The sequence below is a fragment of the Hypanus sabinus genome, chromosome 4 (genome assembly GCF_030144855.1).
Source record: "Hypanus sabinus isolate sHypSab1 chromosome 4, sHypSab1.hap1, whole genome shotgun sequence".
Classification (NCBI taxonomy): Eukaryota; Metazoa; Chordata; class Chondrichthyes; order Myliobatiformes; family Dasyatidae; genus Hypanus; species Hypanus sabinus.
The window spans coordinates 69,457,740-69,477,961 of NC_082709.1; the positions used below are offsets into that span (position 1 = coordinate 69,457,740).

The 20,222-nt window shown below is 38.3% G+C and overlaps 1 protein-coding gene across 5 annotated transcripts in view; it reads left to right on the plus strand.

The window, feature by feature from the left end:
• Window positions 1-20,222, plus strand: part of ikzf2 (IKAROS family zinc finger 2) — a 166,841-nt gene that overhangs the window by 80,696 nt on the left and 65,923 nt on the right. For 3 of the 5 annotated variants that reach the window (XM_059967359.1, XM_059967362.1, XM_059967358.1), the window contains exons 2-3: window positions 17,048-17,102; window positions 17,434-17,535. In XM_059967359.1, coding sequence (XP_059823342.1) covers window positions 17,063-17,102; window positions 17,434-17,535 — 142 coding nt within the window. In that variant the 5' untranslated portion in view covers window positions 17,048-17,062. Of the gene's footprint in view, window positions 1-14,838; window positions 14,983-15,755; window positions 15,846-17,047; window positions 17,103-17,433; window positions 17,536-20,222 lie in introns of those variants that run through there. The other 2 variants (XM_059967360.1, XM_059967361.1) reach the window with 2 other exon arrangements.

The window sequence follows — 20,222 nt, forward strand, 5'->3', positions numbered from 1 at the left end:
ACAACCACCAACATTGAGTAAGGGTTCACATTAAGAGGCTTGTCTGACATTATGTAATTATGTGAAGTTCTGTTACCACATTTTTCTGTTCAGTTTTTGAGGTACAATAAATGGATTGTTGCGGCTTTTCTTACACATACAACACCTCGCGGCATTTTAGACCTGCAATTATTGAGCCTATGCATTCCTCATTCTGTAAGTAAGTGGTGATGAAGTGTTAGCTCTTCTGTCCAAGCATTGCTGAAAAATTATCATAGCCTCTATCGTTTCCTCTCTAGCTATTCTTTTTAAAAAAACTGGGTTTGATTTTGTCCAGTCCTGACAACTTTGAAACTAAGATCCCTCATATATTTTTCTCTCGCACATCTCTTTCCCTTTTTTAATCATGTCCAATATCTGCCAATTCTTCCATAATTTAAAATATCAGCATTGACCTGCTGAATGTTTCCAGTGGGTTTTTTTTCATTTTAAGCATCTTATTGTGTAAATCACAATGTTAATGTTAATTAAAGCAAATTATCTTTAATTTAGTAAATGAGTGAGTCTGAGCCATATATGACCAGTGAAAATCCAGATGAGTGCTTGGGCCTTGCAGTTATCACTATCCAAAGCACACTTCAGGAAATTCTAATCTGAGGGGAATTCTTGAAGTACAAAATTTTCCAAGCTCTTAGCTCACCCAATGGCAATTCTGTTTATTCACCAGAGAGTAATATTGGAGTCAGATACTGCACTGCTGCATCAATTGCTTATTTACTTCGGTACCTGTGTCTATATTTAATTTACTTGCTATTGATTTTGAACCATTCATGCTAAATAATGACTGAAAAATAATGTTCATATATCATTCAACAATTTCAATGACTGAAATATTTTTCATATCGTATGCATAAGCCAGTTGTTGTTTTCTTCTGCATCATTGAAAGTAGTGAATTAAGAGAGGAAAATCCAGGAGTTTCACCCAGCAATAAATCAGTGGATGTTACTTATCAATACAGTTCTATTGTTCTGGTATTTGAATAAATAGATAGGACTGGTTTGGAGAAGGGTAGGGAGATTGATCTGTTATTGAAAAGTTTACGTTGGCTGGCACAAAAATATCAGCAAATCTTTACAATGAGATATGACTGCTTTCAATTCTTTACAGTTGCTAAGGGTTTAAGGTTTGGAAGTCTCAAATGTTATGACATATTAAGATGTCATTTGAGCAATCTGAAATTTACGCTTATTCCATGTACTCACTTATTTTCATGTACATCAAATATTTATCCAAATTTCCAATTAAAGTTGTAATAATCTCTGCCTCAACTATTCTGTTGGCCAAGATATTCTTTCCATTAACCCACTGCATAAATATTTTTTGCTAACCCTCATTCTAATCTTGTAAACGACAACTTTAAATTGATTCTCTTCATTGCGGACTGCACTATAAAAGTTATCAAAGGTTATTTTCACTGTGGAAAAAATGAAATCTCTACGTAATTACTTTGTTCAGTAACGGAAGTATTTACAGTATCTGATATACCTTGTCATAACTATACCATGTTATACAGATGAAGCTAATGTATACAGTGCACTCTATGCAATAATACTACCTACCATGTTTGATGTGAATACAGCACATCTGTTTATTTACCAAACTGTTCATAACTTAAAATGCACAAGTGTTATTTTCATGCCATGATTATATACTTACAGGGAATAAACTGTTTCTAGCTGTGGCCAGCTGGTAGCACTCTTCAATTATTCTCCAGGAACTTGAGCACACATTTTTAGCTGATATGTTGATTCAGTACTGAGTGAGTACTAAATTGTTTGAGGTGTAACCTTTTCAATAAGATGTTGAACCTCCTGCTGACTTGGACACACTTGACAAATTTCTTGAGTTTCTGTTGAGAAATATTCTGATCAATGCATATTGCTCAGTCAACATCACAAACAGATTCACTGGTTATTATCATGTCACTATTTTGTGGATTTTGTTTCTGCATATTCCCACATAGCAGGACTATCAAAGAAGTTCTCAATTATGTGTGTAGTATACTTTATCAAATCATAAAGAAGCTACAGAAAACTTTCTGTCGGAGCATTTGATTGCACTGTGCATCCACAAGTCGTCATATGTTTCCATTGGTTCACTTTTTTTCCTGGCTTGCAGGTCTGTGTCCATTTTTTGTTTAAATCTTTATGCACTTTTGTATTCCCCTTCACTATTTTCCTTGTGTCCCATTCCAATGTCAATAACATATTGAGATTGTGTTCTTCGTGTAATTAAACTAACAGAGACAATGGTATGAAACACCATTTAAGTACATATTGATAACAATAGTTACTCCATATCTATCAAACAGATTTGTAACCATCATGCTATATTTCCTCTTGTATAATACCTTGTTGGTTTTAATGTCATTTGAATTGCATAGCCTCCCTCATTAATTAGTATAATTTCTTCACAAAATTTATAAGACTTTGAAAAAAAATACAACTGGTCTTAAAATAAATTCTTTGTGGCTGACCTTGATTAATACATATAGTATATTACCAAAGGCCTGCTCATCTTTAAATCATTGGTTCTAAAGATGTGTTCACAAAACATATTAAGCAAGTGACCGGCAGTTTACATTATCTGCTTTCTTGACTAATGGCATTGCAATTGCTACCAGCTAGTTTCATGATACAATTAACATAGTAAAGAAGGATTGGAAAAGTATGGCCGGACCTTTTACTAAGTTTCCTTATCTGTTCCAAATGACTATATGCATACCATCTTGAATTCTGCTGTATTTTCAAAACAGTTTTTTCCCTCCACATTATTTTGTAATAATAGTTCCCTGTCCTCTTGTACATCCAATCAGTTTCTCATTTTGTTCATAATTTGTAAGCATTTTATTTCCTCTGCTATGTTTTCTTTGTTGACTGGTTGTGTCTTTATTCCTGAGCAATTCTGTCCACAGTTTTACAAATAATTTCAGGTTCATGCTTATAAAAACCCTTACTATATACTATGTCATCTTCCCCTCTGACACTAATGTAAGTAATAAAATGGCACAAGATGCCATCACCTGAGAAACGTGCTCATAACTCGCTCCTTTCAGAGTGCCTACTGTGACACTCTGGTTTGCTGCAAGATCAGACTTCAGCCAAAGAAGATGCACTACGCCAAGCCTCCAGGCAAGCAGCACATCAATGCCAGTAAGACACAACACCCAGACAAAGTGGCAGAGTTCATCAAGTCACTGGAAGATGCTCTCCTTGCAAGCCCACCAGAAGGAGATGCTCAGCAGAGATGGGACTCTCTCAGGGACACTATCCACAGCACTGCACTCAAGGCCTTCGAGAAGAAACGAGGCAAGACACAGGACTGGTTTGAAGCGAGCTCAAGTAAGCTCACCACTGTCATCGAGGTAAAGCGTGTTGTACTACTAGAGATCAAACGCCACCCAACCCAGGCAACACTGCAAGCACTAAGACAGCAAGAAGCAAGGCCCAGGAAACAGCCAGGCGCTGTGCAAATGACTACTGGCTACAACTGTGCGAAAGCATTCAGTCATCATTTGATACAGGCAACATCCATGGAGTGTACGAGGGGATCAAGAAAGCCAACAGGCCAACCCAGAGCATGACAGTAGCACTGAAAAACATAACAGGCGAGCCCATCAATGACAAAGGCAAGCAGATGGAGAGATGGGTAGAGCATTACTCTGAACTCTTCTCCAGAGAAAACAGCATCTTGGACAGCCTGCTAGACGCTGTGGAATGCCTGCCTGTCATAGAGGAACTGGATGCATTGCTGACTGCCGAAGAGCTGAGTGAAGCCATTGACAGCCTGCCCACTGGGAAGGCACCAGGACTGGATGGCATTCCATCAGAGGCCATCAAGTGCGCAAAGGGTATCCTGCTAAACCACCTGTACGAACAACTGTGCCAGTGCTGGATAGAGGGAGCAATTTCGCAAGACATGAGAGACTGCAACATTGTCACCCTATATAAGAACAAAGGGAACAGAAGCGACTGTAACAAATACAGGGGAACCTCCTTGCTGAGCATCGTTGGGAAGGTCTTCACCTGCATGGTCCTGAATAGACTGCAGAAAATAGCCAAAAGGGTATATCCTGAGTCTCAGTGTGGTTTCAGGTCAAAACACTTCACAATCGACATGATCATCTCCCTTCGACAGCTACAAGAGAAATGCAGAGAGCAAAGACAACCACTCTCCATCGCTTTCATTGACAAAGGCCTTCTAGCTTGTGAGCAGAGATGGCCTGTTCAAAATTCTCACCAGGATTGGTTGTCCCCCGAGATTCCTCAAGATAGTTCTGTCATTCCACACAGACACAAAGGGCGTCGTTCAGTTTGAAGGCTCTTCTTCGGAGGCCTTCTGCATCTGCAGCGGTGTGAAGCAAGGCTGGGTTCTTGCCCCCACCCTGTTCAGCAGCTTCTTCACAGTCATGCTGAAGCACACCTTTGGAACATCAACTGATGGTGTCTCCCTCCACACCAGATCAGACAGGAGGCTATTCAGACTGACCAGGCTGAGGGCGAAAATCAAGGTTCATGAAGTACTCATCAGGGACATGTTGTTTGCAGACAATGCGGCACTGGTAACACACTCTGATGTGCAACTGCAATGCCTCATGGACAGCTTCTCTAGAGCCTGCCAGGACTTCAGTTTGACCATCAGCCTGAAGAAGACCAATGTTTGGGCCAAGGCATTGAGCAACCCCCTGCCATTACCATCAACAACTACGAACTGGAGGTAGTTTACGAGTTTACATACCTTGGCTCCACCATCACAGACAGTCTCTTCCTAGACCCCGAGATCAACAGACAGATCGGATGAGCAACCTCAATATTAACCTGGCTGACAAAGAGAGTTCTGGGAGAACAGAAAGTTGATGACGCACACCAAGGTTGCAATCTACAGGGTCTGTGTCCTCAGCACACTGCTTTATGGCAGCAAGACCTGGAGCCTCTACTCTAGACAAGAGCTGCATCTCAACACTTTCCACCTTCGCAGTCTGAGACGAATCCTGAATATCAAGTGGACTGACCAAGACACCAACAATGAGGTCCTGGCTCGCGCCCAGATACCCAGCCTTTTCACCTTCCTCCAACAACGCCGTCTCTGCTGGCTGGGCCACGCACACCGCATGTTAGATGGGAGGATCCCAAAAGACCTGCTGTACAGGGAACTGGCCTCCAGCAAGAGAGCACAAGTGCAGCCCCAACTTTGTCTCAAAGATGTCTGCAAGAGAGACATGAAGTCACTGAACATGAATGTCAAGAGGTAGGAGGACATTGCAAGCAATCGCTTTTGCTGGAGACTGGAACTACTTAGAGGTTTAAAAAACTCACTGAAAAATCTGCACCAAGGCAACACCGGAGGACAGCACCTTTAAGTGCAGTGGATGCAGCTGAGACTGCCACTCCCATGTGGGACTCTACAGCCACAACAGATGCTGCTCTACCAACACAGGCTGAAGCAAGACTTTCCAGGCGCAAATCCATGGTCTCACGAGACTAATGGATGCCACCAAACCAAAAATGGCATACATACTCAAAATCTTTGTTAACTTTACATTGGATTAAATTATGTAAAATGGAAATGGCCCTTTCACAGTTATTCCCTTATATTTCCAAACTGTGGACTGTGTTGTTAGTGTAATATAAAACCTGTGATAAAAACAAAAGTTGCTGGAAACACACAGCATGTCATGAAATATGTTTGGAAAGGGAAAATACTATATAACCCTCCAAGTCAGTCACTTCTATGTACCTATTGATATGTCCCTAATATTGCAGCTGTACCAACTTTGATTACTTCCACCGGCATTTCAGCTATTCACTATCCACTTTGTAAAGAAGTTAGCTCTTGCTAAATTTTTAAAAAAATTTCTCCCCTCTTATCTTGTATCTGTGCCCTCAAGTTTTGGACTGGCCAATCCTGGGGAAGAGACTATGACTCTCCACCTTATCCATATCCTTAAAATTGTATTAACTTCTGTGAGGTCATCTCTTGTATCCCTGTGCTACAAGGAATAAATATGCAGATTTCAGGAACAAAATTTTCAAACCACCCTTAGTCCTTCACAGAATTATAGTTACTATACCCAAAATGCTCCCACATATAAAATTCATCTCTTTGCTTGGCTTCATTTTCTGAGATACCACCCTTTCTCTAGTAGGACTATCTACAGTATGTACTGGTAAGCTGTTTCCCCTCCCCCACCCCATTCAATTTCTCTTGCCTCCTAATCTACCCAGTTATTCTTATACTCCCCCAGCACCAGTCACCCTTTTTCATCTCCTCCACTCACTCTATATGTCCATCACCTACCGAATCCTCCCACTGACCCACTCCCCCATTATTTATCTGCTCTCTCCATCTTCTTTGATTCCGTGCTCCTCCTCCTATCATCTTCAACCCTTTGTTGCTTCCACTTATTGTGTCCCAAAGGTGGTGCTATTCCTGCTCTCCCTTCTCCCATCAACCTATTACTCCACCTCATCTGGATTGACTTGCAAGTGCCACCTTTTTTATACCCGTTATCTCAGTTCAGTCCAGCTGAATTGGCTTGACTGTCAATTTCCCTCCATTGATACTTCCTGACCAACTGAATTCTGACTTTTTATCTGATGGTCTCTTTCATAAATATTATAATTCCAACTCTTCTTCCCCTTTCACATCTGAATATTTTATGTCCCAGACTGCTCAGTTGCCACTCCTGCCTCTCTTTAAACTATGTTTCTCAGACTTGTTCCTAAATGTTTATTAATGTTCTGAATGTATCTGCTTTACTAGTCAAGCTCTTTGTATCAATAAAGCTTTATAATCCTCGTGTAACTTTAATACCCATGTCTGTTCTGCTTTCTGAACTGACTTTGTTGTTCTTTACACCTCATTCTCCAACTCTGCATCTACTCTGTTCCCCATTCTCCTTCCAGAGAAATTTGATCACACATCCCTAGAAGGATATTGGTCTCATTCTGATTCAAATACAGTTTGACATACTTGTACAAATCCCACCTTCTCCAGCAAAGGTCCCAATGATCTAAAAATTGAAAACTTTCACTCCTGCACCATCCATTCAGCCACGCACTAATCTGACCTTTCTTCTTATTCATTGCTGACTAGCATGTGGCACTGGAAATAATCCATAAATTACAACTTCAGAGGTCCTGCTTTTTAATCTATGACCTAGCTCACTAAATTTGAAATGTAGGACTTCATCTTCCTTATTTTCCTATGTCTTGGATGTTGACTTCTGGATGTTTACCCAACCTCCCCCCCTCCCACCGTCCACCACATCTATTTTGAGATTCTCTGACATGGCACCAGACCTGTTCTTCCATTAACTTCTTCATTTATATTTAAAGGGATCAACTAACAAACAACATTAATTTATAAGTCCACTGATTCTGGGAGCAATCAAGTTCCTTCCATTGATTCTTCTCCCTTGTAATTAACAAGATTCTTAAAGGGGTCCATTTCATTGCCAAGACTTTAGCTTTCATTCCTTTTTCCTCCTCCCAGAAAATAGCATAGGGTCTTTTAAGAGACTCCTGGATAGGTACATGGAGCTTAGAAAAATAGAGGGCTATGGGTAACCCTGGGTAATTTCTAAAGTAAGTACATGTTCGCCACAGCCTTGTGGGCCAAAGGGCCTGTATTGTGCTGTAGGTTTTCTGTGTTTCTATGTTACTATTAGCCAACCACAGTTATCAAGCCCCATTTGCCAAAGCAACTGGTTTTAAGGCACAGGTAACCCACCTTTGCCCTTTCTCCGATCAATAGAAGTGGTTTATCTAGGCTTAATCGCTAAGCCATATGTGAAGGCCAGGAGCTGGACTTAGTTGTCAAAGGCTTTTTGAGGCGCACGACATTGGGAGCATTTATTGAGTAGTGGGAGCTTGTCCCCGTTACCATCCCAGCTATAACAACATTAAGGAACCAGAAAATAGGAATTAGTGCAAAAATTGTGTTGAAATAGAAGATTATCTATGTTGTTATTAGATAGTGAGGTAAGTGTAAGACACAAATGACCTGTTGCTACCATTTATATTCTTAAAATATGCTTGATTTCTAATTTTTACTAGTTCGTGATAGATTATCAGCGTCAAATATTAACTTTTTTCTCCACCAATGATGTTTTCAAATCTGCTGAATATTTACAGCACTTTCTGTATGTTACTTCAGATTTCCTGTATCTATAATTTATTGCTTCTGGAGCTTTTGGTGCATATGTATGTAGTCTGCTGAAAGTAGCTAAACAGGTTGAAAAATTATTTCAAAAGCATACAATATCTTAGATTGCATAAACACAGGCATAGAGTATAAGAACAAAGAAGTTAATCAAAAAAAAATGTCTTGGCCACACTTAACATATTGCATCCAGCCTCGGGCACCACACACTAGTAACAATGGGCTTTGGTAAGGGAACATAATATATTGACATAAAAATTCCATGGACTGAAGAAGCTTGAGTTATTCTCATAAAAGATGGAACTGCAATAAGATCTATTAGAAGTACTTAAAATCATGTAGGGACTGGCCACAATAGATGAGGAGAAGCTTCTTCATTTGGTGAAGAAGTCAACAACTAGGAGATACAGAATGAGGATGAATGGCAAAAAGAATCAAAAATGACACAAGGGGAAGTGATTTTAGACAACTAGTAGTTTTATGTGTGGAATGTTCTGCTGGAGCAGTAATGAAAGTAAATTCAGTTGCAGTTGTCAAGAAAAATCTGGGTAAGAATATGAAAGTAAAGAATTTGCAGAGTAATGAATGGGGCAAGAGAGGATGTGGGACTAGCTGCATCACTCTAACATAGAGCCTGTGCTGACTTGAGAGGCTGAATGGCCTTCTTTCATGCTTCACTTCACTGATTCTTTGATTCAGAATTTGACCCTCAGGATTCTTCTTTTAGATTTCATTTAGATTAGAGTTTCTTGGGAGACTATAATTTATGGAGACATAGGGAATTCTAGAGGTTTTGTACTTCCATAGATTCATAGAAATGTATAGCATGGAAACGGATCTTTTGACTCTACTTGTCAATGCTGAGATGCCTCCCCCACTGTCTGCTTTCCATGGGAATCACACTCTCCGTGATTCTCTTGTCCATTCATCCCTCCCCACTAATCTCCTTCCTGGCACTTATCCCTGCAGATAGCAAAAAATGCTACAACTACGTATTCACCTCCTCCCTCACCTCCGTTCAGGGCCCCAGACAGTCCTTTCTGGTGAGGCAACACTTCACCTGCAAATCTTTTGGGATTGTCTATAATACCCAGTGCTCCCTGTGCTGCCTTTACATTGTGAGACCCAACATAGTTCGGGGGACTGCTTTGTCGAGTTCTTATATCTGATCCTGTTCTGACATGTCAGTCCATGGCCGCCTCTTCTGTAACAATGAAGCCTCTTTCAGGTTGGAGGATTAACACTTCATATTCTATCTAGTTAGTCTCCAACCTGAAAGCATGGACATCAATTTCTCCAACTAATGGTAATTTTTTTCCTTTACCCTTCCCTCTTCTTCAATTCCCCACTCTGGCCACTTACCTCTTCTTTGCACTTAGTGTGTGCTGTAGAGAAGTATAGCACAGAAACAGACCCTTTGGTCCATCTAATCCATGCCTACTCACATCAACCTGCACAGTGAGACCGTAAGCCTCCAGACTTTACTGTCCATGTACCATCCAAACTTCTATTAAACTTTGAAATTGAGGTCACATGCACCACTTGTGCTGGCATCTCATTCCACAATTTCATGATGCTCTGAGTGAAGAAATTCCCCAAAATGATTCCCTCAGACTTCTCATTTTTCATCCTCAACCCATGACCTCTGGTTGTAGTCCCACTCAACCTCAGTGGAAAAAACCTCCTTGCATTTATCCTATCTATACCCCTCATAATTTTGTATTTTGTCAAATCTCCTCTCAATCTTCTATGTTCTTAAGAATACACTCCCAACCTATTCAATCTTCCCTTATAACTTGGGTCCTCTAGACCCGGAAACATCCTTGTAAATTTTTTCTGTACTCTTTCAACCTTGTTTACATATTTTCTGTAGGTAGCTAATCAAAACTGCACACAATACTCAAAATTAGGCCTCAACTTTAACGTAACATTCCATCTCCTGTCCTCAATACATTGATTTATGAATGTCAATGTGCCAAAAGCTTTATGACCCTATCTACCTGCGATGCCACTTTCAACTAATTATGGATCTGTATTCTCAGATCCCTTTGTTCTACCACACTCCTCAGTGCCCTACTGTTCCATGTGTAAGACCTGCCCTGGCTGATCCTACCAAAGTACAAAACTTGTCTGCATTAAATTCCATCTGCCATTTTTCCAGCTGATGCAGAACTCTCTGAAAACCATGGTAGCCGCCTTCACTGTCCACTACACCCCAATCTTGGTGTCATCCACAAATTTGTTGATCCAATTTACCACATTATCATTCAGATCATTGATATAGATGATATACAACATGCATATCTATCTATGTACCATATGCTAATTTCTTTTTCCTACAGTTGGCTCATTCTATTCCTTTCCTATCATGTGTCAATCCAAGTGCTTTTAAAATCCTGTAATTGTACCAGCCTTTTCCATCTCCTTTGACAGCTTGACAATCATCACTGGCTGTGTGGAAAAATTTGACCCTTATATGTCTTTCAAATATTTCCCTTCTCACAAATGTTATAGAGTTTAATAGATTTTTTCAAATGGATTACCAGGAAAGTTGCTGAAGAAAAGGTAGTGAATGCTGTCTACATGGGTTTTGGCAAGATATTTGACAAAGTACTGCTCGGAAAGCTGCTAGGTTCAGTCAGTTTGGCATTCAGGATGAGATAGTAAATTGGATTCAACATTAACTCTGTGGGAGAAGCCAGAATGTGGTAGTAGATGGTTATCTCTCTATCTGGAGGCCTGTGACTAGTGGTGTACTGTAGGGATCGGTGCTGGTTCAGTTGATATTTGCCATCTTTATCATTGATCTGAATAGTAATGTAGTAAACTGGATGAGCAAATTTGCGGATGACACCAATATTGATAGTATAGTAAGCAGCTTGCAGCGGGATCTGGAGCAGATGAAAAACGGCAGATGGAATTCATTTATTTATTTTATTTAGAGATACAGCATGGTACAGGTTCTTCTGGTGCAATAAGCCATGCTGCTCAGCAACTCACCTATTTAACACCAGTCTCATCGCAAGTCAATCTACAAGGACCAATTAACCTACTAACATCTTTAGACTGTGGGATGAAACTAGACCACCTGCAAGAAACCTACATTGTCACTGAGAGAACATACAAACTCCTTAAAGATAGTGCTGGAGACTCCAAACTCTGACTCCCTGAGCTGTTATAGGGTTGTGCTAACTGCTATGCTACCTTAGTGCCCCATTTAAATTCAGATGAGTATGAGGTGTTGCACTTTGGGTGGTCAAACCAGGGTAGAGTTTACACTGTGTATTGTAGGGCACTGAAGAGTGCAGTAGAACAGAGGGATCTGGGAATCCATAAATTCTTGAAAGTGACATCACAAGTAGATAGAGTCGTAAAGGAGAGCTTTTGGCACATTGATCTTCATAAATCAAAGTACTGAGTACAGGAGTTGGGATGTTATGTTAAAGATCTGGAGAAGAATTTCAAAGTTGTATACTTTGATAATAAATGAACCTTTAACATTTGAAATGTATAAGATGTTGGTGACAACTAATTTGGAGTATTATGTGCAATTTTGCTCACTCACCTTCAGGAAAGATACCAATAAGATTGAAAGAGTGCAGAGGATGTTGCTGGAACTTGAGGGCCTGAGTAATAGGGAGAGATTGAATAAGTTAGGACTTTATTTCCTGAAGCGTAGGAGAATGAGAGGAGATTTGAAACGGGGTATAAAAAAACTATGAGGGTGATAGATAGGATAAATGCACGTAGGCTTTTTCTGTCGAGATTGGGTGAGATGGCAACTGGAGGTCAAAGGTTAAGAGTGAAAGCTGAAATATTTAAGGGACAGCTGAGGTGCAACCACTTCACTCAGACGGTGGTGTGAGTGTGGAATGAGCTGCAAGATGACTTGATGGATGCATTTTCGATTGCAACATTTTTGAGAAGTTTGGATAAGTACAAGGATGGGAGGGGTATGGAAGGTTCAGTGCACCGATGAGACCAGATGTACTGAAAGGCCGGTTTCTGTGCTAAGGTGCTCACTGACCTAGGGTTCACATTAGCCACTCTGTCCAACTTATCATGTGATTTGTGTCCCTCTGTACCCTTGGCAACCATCCTCACTATCTACAACTCCACTAAAATATATATTATATATATAGTGTGTGTGTGTAAAACGTCCCAGCACTGATCACTCCCTTGAGTACTATTGATTACAGACAACCTTTCTTCTATCATCACACTACTTTTTATTCCAGTTTGCCAAAATACCTTAGACCCCGTATGCTATAACTTTCTGGACCTGCCAACCATGCAGGGTCTCAACAAAAATCTTGTTAAAATCAATGTCCACTACACCTGCCACCTTGCCTTCATCAATTTTCTCAGCAATTGTCTCTGTCTCACAAAAATTTCAAACTTGTGAAGCAGAATTTCCCAGCTACAGAAGCATGCAAATTCCTCCTAATCAAGCCATGTTTTTTTGCAATATATCATAAATCCTATCCCTAAGAATTTTTTTTTCCATTTGTGTCTCTCTTACTGACTTAAATTTGCTGGCTTACTGTCCTTATTTAATATGGAAACAATATTAGCTGCCCTCTAGTCTTCTTGTACCATGATGATGTAAACAGAGCCCCAACAGTCTCTTTTTATTGCTTCCTATATATCCTGGGATAGATTTCATCATCTGTAAACAAAGAGTGGAAATTGCATGCAAACACTTTTGGTCGTTGTGTAATTGAAGTTTGTGGCTAGTAGGTGGCACTGTGATGACAGTTTTTGAAGTATGTCATCTGGTGAGCCATCTTGTGTAGGCATTCACTGGACAATCACTGTGGCAATTTAAGTATTGTCACAAAAAAATGCATGATAAACTTTGATCTGTAAAGGATAAACAAGCAAATAGCAACCATTTATCTTTTATTCTTGACAATACAAATTTCATAAATAGTTTTGGAAGGAAAGGATATATGCATTTAAACATACATGGAGAATATTTAATGAATAATAATCTAGAGTATTTTTTATTGTTCAAAAGTAATCAACAAGAACCTGCAGGCTAAGTTAAGACATAGGCTGTTACAATAATGACAAATGATAATGTATTTAGGAATTGATGTAGGAATTTTTAAAATGAAAATGTAAGGGTAACTTTGTAAGACTGATAGATAGATGACCAATATTCCCCCCACACTTTGTTTGGTTCTGACATGCATGAATCAAGAAACAGCGTTGAACTATAATGTTAATAATGCATTCAAAATCACTTAGAAACCCATCCCCCCTCCTTCCCTTTACCAATATGGAAAATGTTTTAAGAATGGTGTAAATAACTATATTCTCAAGGATATAATGAGACAGCCACATTATAAATTGTTATTATATAGACATATGAAATCTTTAAAGTTGTTACTAATCATGAGTTCTCAAAAGTCAAGATGCTGCTTTTTTATATCTGCTATATATGTGCTTTCATGTCATTGTGTTTTTTTGTGGAATTTTAATACTTTGCTGATGACTGTCATTTGTATAGGTTCCATGCAGTGACAGAACCACATGTAGATGTCAGTTGACGACAGACTGATTCTGCACACTAAAAGCGTGGAGTATGATTTATTTAGTACCTATGCAAAGAATGAAGTGCTATGTGAGGAGTGATATTCCCAATCATTTTAACATCTGAAAACATTATTGACTAGCTGGACCCAGATAATGTTCTTGGACATAAGATTGCGTTACTATGGATGAAATATGATATGGAGACATCAGAAACAAAAGAACAGCCTTTAAAATATCTTTAAGACTGTGGTTCATGAGGTACTTTTCCTACAAACCACTGGATTTAAGATGGTTGAAATATGCCTTGTAATGATTTAGCAAATTATTGTGATCTTGTAGCTGTGTAAAATGTGTAAATGTCAATAGTATCAACAGTGCTAATGATTAGAATTTTTTAACAGTTTTGGAAAAGTTTATTTTTCTGATCATTGAACTATAAGTAATAACACAATATTAAAGTTCAGTGGATTGTAAAGCTAATTTCCTAAATACTGGTTAAGGATGACAAAATTCAGTATTATAAAACAAGGTGTCAATTATTCGGTTACAGTGAACATTATTGTAAAGGTAAATCTGATAGAACCATAGAACATTATCATCAGCACAGAAACAGGCCTTTTGGAATATCATCCCCTAAAACTTCTTTGTAGTTTCAAGTCGACCTGCTATAATAGGTGAATATTTAGAAAGCTTGCTAATTAAAACAGAACTTTAAAGTATATTTATTTGATAATGACCTTTAACCAAATACTGTGCAATTAATTGTTAATATACTTGAGCGTTTGTTTATTGAAGTAAATCACTTGTGTTTTTTTTACGTTTGTAAATTATCTGGATAGTCAATTAATACTAAACTTCCCAAACTTGAATACCGGTTGTTCAAACATTCGTAATTCATCACATGTTAATAGTAGGCGTATTGCCAGTATTTTAGCGCCAGATCTGTTCAAGAGTGCGAAAACAAAGAGCTTTATGTGCTTTAATGATTGGCCGGGTTTCTGTGCAGTTCTTATCTTTGGTGTTTCCCTTTTGTTGGCTGGAGTGTCTTTGCTCTAGTCGATCGCCGAAAGCCTGAACCGCGCGGTTCGGTTTCTCGGGGTTTGACAAACTCCCATACTACCATGGCGAAGATGGAGGAAGTGGCTGCTGGATTAGCAGCGTTTCACATCCAACGTTCGCCTCTGTGCAATATTAAAGCGAATGGTGATGGATTTGATTGATCGTAGCCTATTACTGAGGTAATCACAAGGCTTGTTTCTGCATCACTCAAAAAAGAGAATCTGATCAATTTGATACAGCGAAGATTTAAAAAAATAAGTACCTGCACATACACCGTAAAGACCTAATGACTTGTTGCAGCTCTTAACAAATCCTGCCGTGGCTCGAGTAATACCAAGATATGTGTTGATAGTAATCGCATCCATACCTCACGCACGCACTGTTGTTAGGAATCATTGTAAAGTAAATAGGAATGCGTTGGGAAACTAGCGTGTGAATTACTTGCATTGTCACCCTTCACACCTTGACTAATCTGGATTGATACTGTCACTGCCGAATGGAAACCTTTCTTAATCAACGGCATTTGATTTTTTACACATACCACGGAAAGAGAATATTTTGTCACTGCCATTTAAACAACATTGCTAACTCGTCCGCAATCTAAAAAAAAGTCAAGATTCTCCCCCTCTCTCGCTTTCTCACACACCTCTTTCTCTCTCTCACTCTCTCTCTCGCTCTCTTTCTCTCTCACACACTCACTGTCTCCCTCTCCCCCCTCTCTTTCCCCCTCTCTCTCTCCCCCCCTCTCCCACTCTCCCCCCCCTCCCACTCTCCCCCCCCTCCCACTCTCCCCCCCCCACTCTCCCCCTCTCCCACTCCCTCTCCCTCTCCCTCTCCCTCTGACTGATTCCTTAGGAACCGGTGTATCAAGTTTTTTTTAAATTGCATTGTCGAGGCACTGACCTCTTTATCTCCTGTACGTTAACATTCCTGAACATTTTCCCAACACCCATCCCATCCCTTAGTCGTTTATCCTGAACACGAGTAAGAACTGACAGTCGATTGATTTTGACGCTTCTCGTTCGATCTGTAGGCTAGAAAGGTGGAGTGTTTTAACCATTTTTGTTGGTGGGACTTTTCTTCCTGTTTGTTGCAATGTGCCCGACGCTGGTTTCAGCTTTCAGAAGAACTGGGTTGGATTCATATTATTTCTTGTACGTGTATGTTAATAGTCATATTTGAATAAGTGTATAAGTCGCTTCTATACAGATATTGCTCTGTTTTGTTCTACTGTTTTTTTTATGTTGGCTGGTAATTGTTCAGGTCGTAGATAGCGCAGTGTTATTTTTTCCCGGGTACTGGAAATTAGACTGTAAATAATATTCTCTGACTCGGGCAAAAAGAACATAGAATTCGCATTTTGCAGGGAAGTAATTGGAGGCAAGTGGAGAAATGGCCTTATTCCAGTAAGTATCGCGACTTTTCTGCCGTCATGCCTAAAAATATTTTGAGATCAATAGAAATAGATTCTTCCAATAATTTGCAGCAGAACTCCCTGTGTCGCATCCTTCCTGAGATTAATCTTTTTCTGTCCTGAAGAAATCTCTCTTTTTGTGGTCTCTGAGGTCAGATGTAAAATGCACTAGGCATCTCTTGATTCATTTTCAGTACATGAATTTTGTAGCCCTGGAATGGTTTGTACACGCACAAGCCTAGATTTAGTGGTATCTGCACAAATATGGCAATGAGATAAGAGAGTTTGAGCTATTTTTGTTAAAAATTAATGTCATTATATGTTTAATTTGCAGTAATGGGCTAAATTAATTATTGTAACTGAAAAAAGTTAAGATTCCTTTTATTATGTATGACAAAATTTTGCAATGACTTGTCACCAGGAAATAGACAGCAACCTATCTTGTAAGACTAAAGAAATGTTAGTTCAACTATGTTCTTTGAAACTTCTAGTTCACCACTCTGCAGGTTTTTGAGAAAGAGTACAGTTATCTCATGCATCTTTGTCAATTAATTGTAAGTAATTATCATAATCTTTGACTGAATGTGACAATAACAAAACCTGAAAAAAAGCTATTGTAATTTACTACTGATGTAAATTGTTGTCATTTCTGTAATTAAATAAGCTAGCAATAAAAAAATTCTTTCTAGAAATTATGGTTATATAGTACACAAAAGGTATAGCATGGAGATGAATGTTCTTTGATCACAGGTGTCTTTTAATTACCGTTAGTACTTTGAAGTAACAGATAACACATCCGCAATGACAATTTCTGGCAATTTTTCTTACAGCACTGCACTTTGAATATGGAAACAGAGGCTACTGATGGCCCTACCACTGGTCGTGGTGAGTTGAAAACTGAAAATCAATATTTTTCATCCTTACATTGTAAACCTTCTTTACAGTAAAAAAGTAGATAATATTTCACTGTGTTCAGTTAATGTGCTGCTAATTGAAATCTATTGCGTTTCTACATTAATAACAGTGAAAGGAAGTGAACTGTTTAGAATAGTTTTCATGCAAGTATTAGATTACTAAATAAGAAAGCAAGTTTCATTGTGGCTAAAGATTGATTGTGGAAATCAATTCCTCTTGCAAGAATAGTAAATATTGTAGAAAGAGAGTTACTTATTGGAACATTACCATTGTGTAATGGTTAACTTTTTCATTGGAACAGGTAGTGATGTCTTTTGTCCCAAGATGGACCATTCAAGGATAATGATTCCAACCACAAGCACACCCAATGGCCAATACAGCTCTCTGAGTCACATGACAAACGGTAAGTATCTTTTACTAGTTTCTGGTCTGTACTGACTTAGTTCTACGAACCTGCTGGCTATGTTACCACAGCACAAAATATAGGACTCGACTCTAACCAGAGGCTTGGCAAAGGTTGCTTAATATCGGTGCATATGAATCTACTTGGTACTTTAAATTATGGAATGTATGGGTTTGGAAATTTATGCCTATCCTTACCAGGTAAGACTGATTTTAATCTAGTTTAGAAAATATTTTATGTTAGTATGAGGTTTCTGTATTTTAGAAATATGTTGTGAAAAATAACTTGTTCCTTTAATTATTGATAAATTTTTCAGCTTTCTAAGAATTTCAAAATTTTGATTATAAACAGAAGTGCATAAAATATACAAATTGGTGCACTTGAAATTATTTTTATTAGTCTTTATACACTTTATATTATTTTCTGCTCTTGCTCTCACATTACTGTAAACCAAAACAATGTCCTTTATAGTAATTAGTAATCATTTCAGAAGTAATTTTGATTAGTGAATGCTGGATTCAGGGAATATGTCTGGCTCTTCGAGAAGTGTCCTGTTGTTGTAAATATTGCTAACTGATGTAAACTTTACCAATAGACTTGCTGGCTATATTAGTTGTCAAAGACACTTCTTCATATACTGAAGAGTTGCTGCGATAGTTTTGAACAAAATTAAGTTAATTAAAGATTACTTCATCTAGTTTACCATATAACCAGGTATTCCTTACTACTGATGTATAATACATTCAATTATTCACATGTATGGCACAAAATGTATATCTAAAGGTAGAAACTGTTGACTTATTAAATATAAGGTGGTTTCTTAAATTGGTAAGTACAGAAAAATACTCTCTTAAAGTAAAGCATATAATTGACATTCAACTCTGTTGATCGTTTAATTATAAAATATGTAGGTAATGTGAGGGAAAGTCATGTAGGTGTGTTTTAGACCACTCGGTATTCTGCTTAATATTTTTGTGATTCCTTTGTACTTCTACCTCACTCTTAAGAGCCATGTATTTCTCTCAGGGTAATATGAAAACTTAGTGGAAGGTATAGCGTATGTGAAAAGGAGTGGATTCTGATTATTGAATGGCCATTACCATTCATTGCTGGCAACCATTGTATGTTTAGACATGGCCTTGAACAAAATTGGAATGGAGGAAACTGTTGATTTTGAAATGTATTAGAAATTTTCAAAATCTCTCTAAAAATGCTAATCGACCTTTTATATCTTCACCTAGTAATGAGATGCCTTTTCCTTTAATCATATTGCAACTTGTTTGGGGTTAGTATAGAGAGAAACAAAGCTTTTAGGGATGAAATATTTAAAGAATGTAGAGATCCCTGTTTTCCCTGCTGTTCATGCTTTCTTTAGAAAAGTAATCTTAATTTAACATCTTTTATGGCATTTTCTTACAGACTTCCCAGTGTAATTCATCATCTATTTTCCCTAAGTCTCATGAACAAGATGTTGTGCCATATTTCTACCACAGGTGCCAGAACAGAGAGAATCACAAATGAAATGTGAATTTGCTGAAAATATGATAGTGTTGTCTATTATTTATATTGGTTCACGATTACTGTCCATGGAGTTAGGGTTGGGAGTTGCAGTAAGTGTGGTACTACACAGTGTAACATATATGTGTAGTGGTGGTGGGGTGTGGTGGTGGGTAGCAAAGGTGTTGGAATCTGGCCTCAAAAATTATCCCTTTTTATCTACTGAGTAAGATGACACTTTTGGCTCAAGGCCAAGTATTATTGGAAGAGTGAGGACAGTGCAGACAGGACTGGCAACAAGTTTTCTACAGGAATGGGGGTGGAAGAAAATAGGTTTGTCTCAGTCTTGCAGCTTTTGTCAAAACAGCAATGTTTAACCATTTGATTGCCATTTTTTAACAATCACAGATCTCCAAAGATTCTGTAAACAGTGTATATTTTTGTACAAATGAGGTCAATCTTAGTAAAAACTTAGATTATATTTTGGTTTAACTTAAGCTTTATGGCATTTTAACATATAAATTTGATTAATTTCTTCAAATGATTTTCCATTTCTAATTACTTTTTTAAAACTTGCATGTTACTTGAAACAATAAATTTAAGGAAAAACTCTTTAACTTTAATGAGTATGGCAGTTAAAATCTAGCATGACCTGTTTCAAGATCTGGGAGATGTTTACTTAATAAAGTAAAACTTTCTTTTCTCTCCATTTATTGTACAGTATTTTTGGGTGTAATAACTGGCATTCATTAAGCAGCATTCACAATTTTGATGCCATAGTCCGTGAAGCACTATTTGAAGTAATTATTAGAGAATTAAAGTGTTATTAAAGTAATCATTAGAGCAGGAGTAGGCCATCTGGCTCATCCAGCCTGCTCCACTATTCAGTAAAATCATGACTGATCTAGCTGATCTAGCTGAGCTCCACCTATGTGCCATTTCATCATTACCCTTTCTTATCCTGCTATGCAAAAATCTATCAACTGCATCTTAAATAAATAAATAAATATATATATAAAATGGGATTAGTGTGCAATTTGTGTAAGGCAGGTTTTCACAAAGGTAATTTTCATGGATCCTTGATCATCCGGTCCGTCAATGATGTTAATGAGAGATATATTTTTTCTCAAATTAAAGTTTGATTGCATCTTTTATACCCACCCAAGATGGAAGGTGTGGCCTTGATTTAA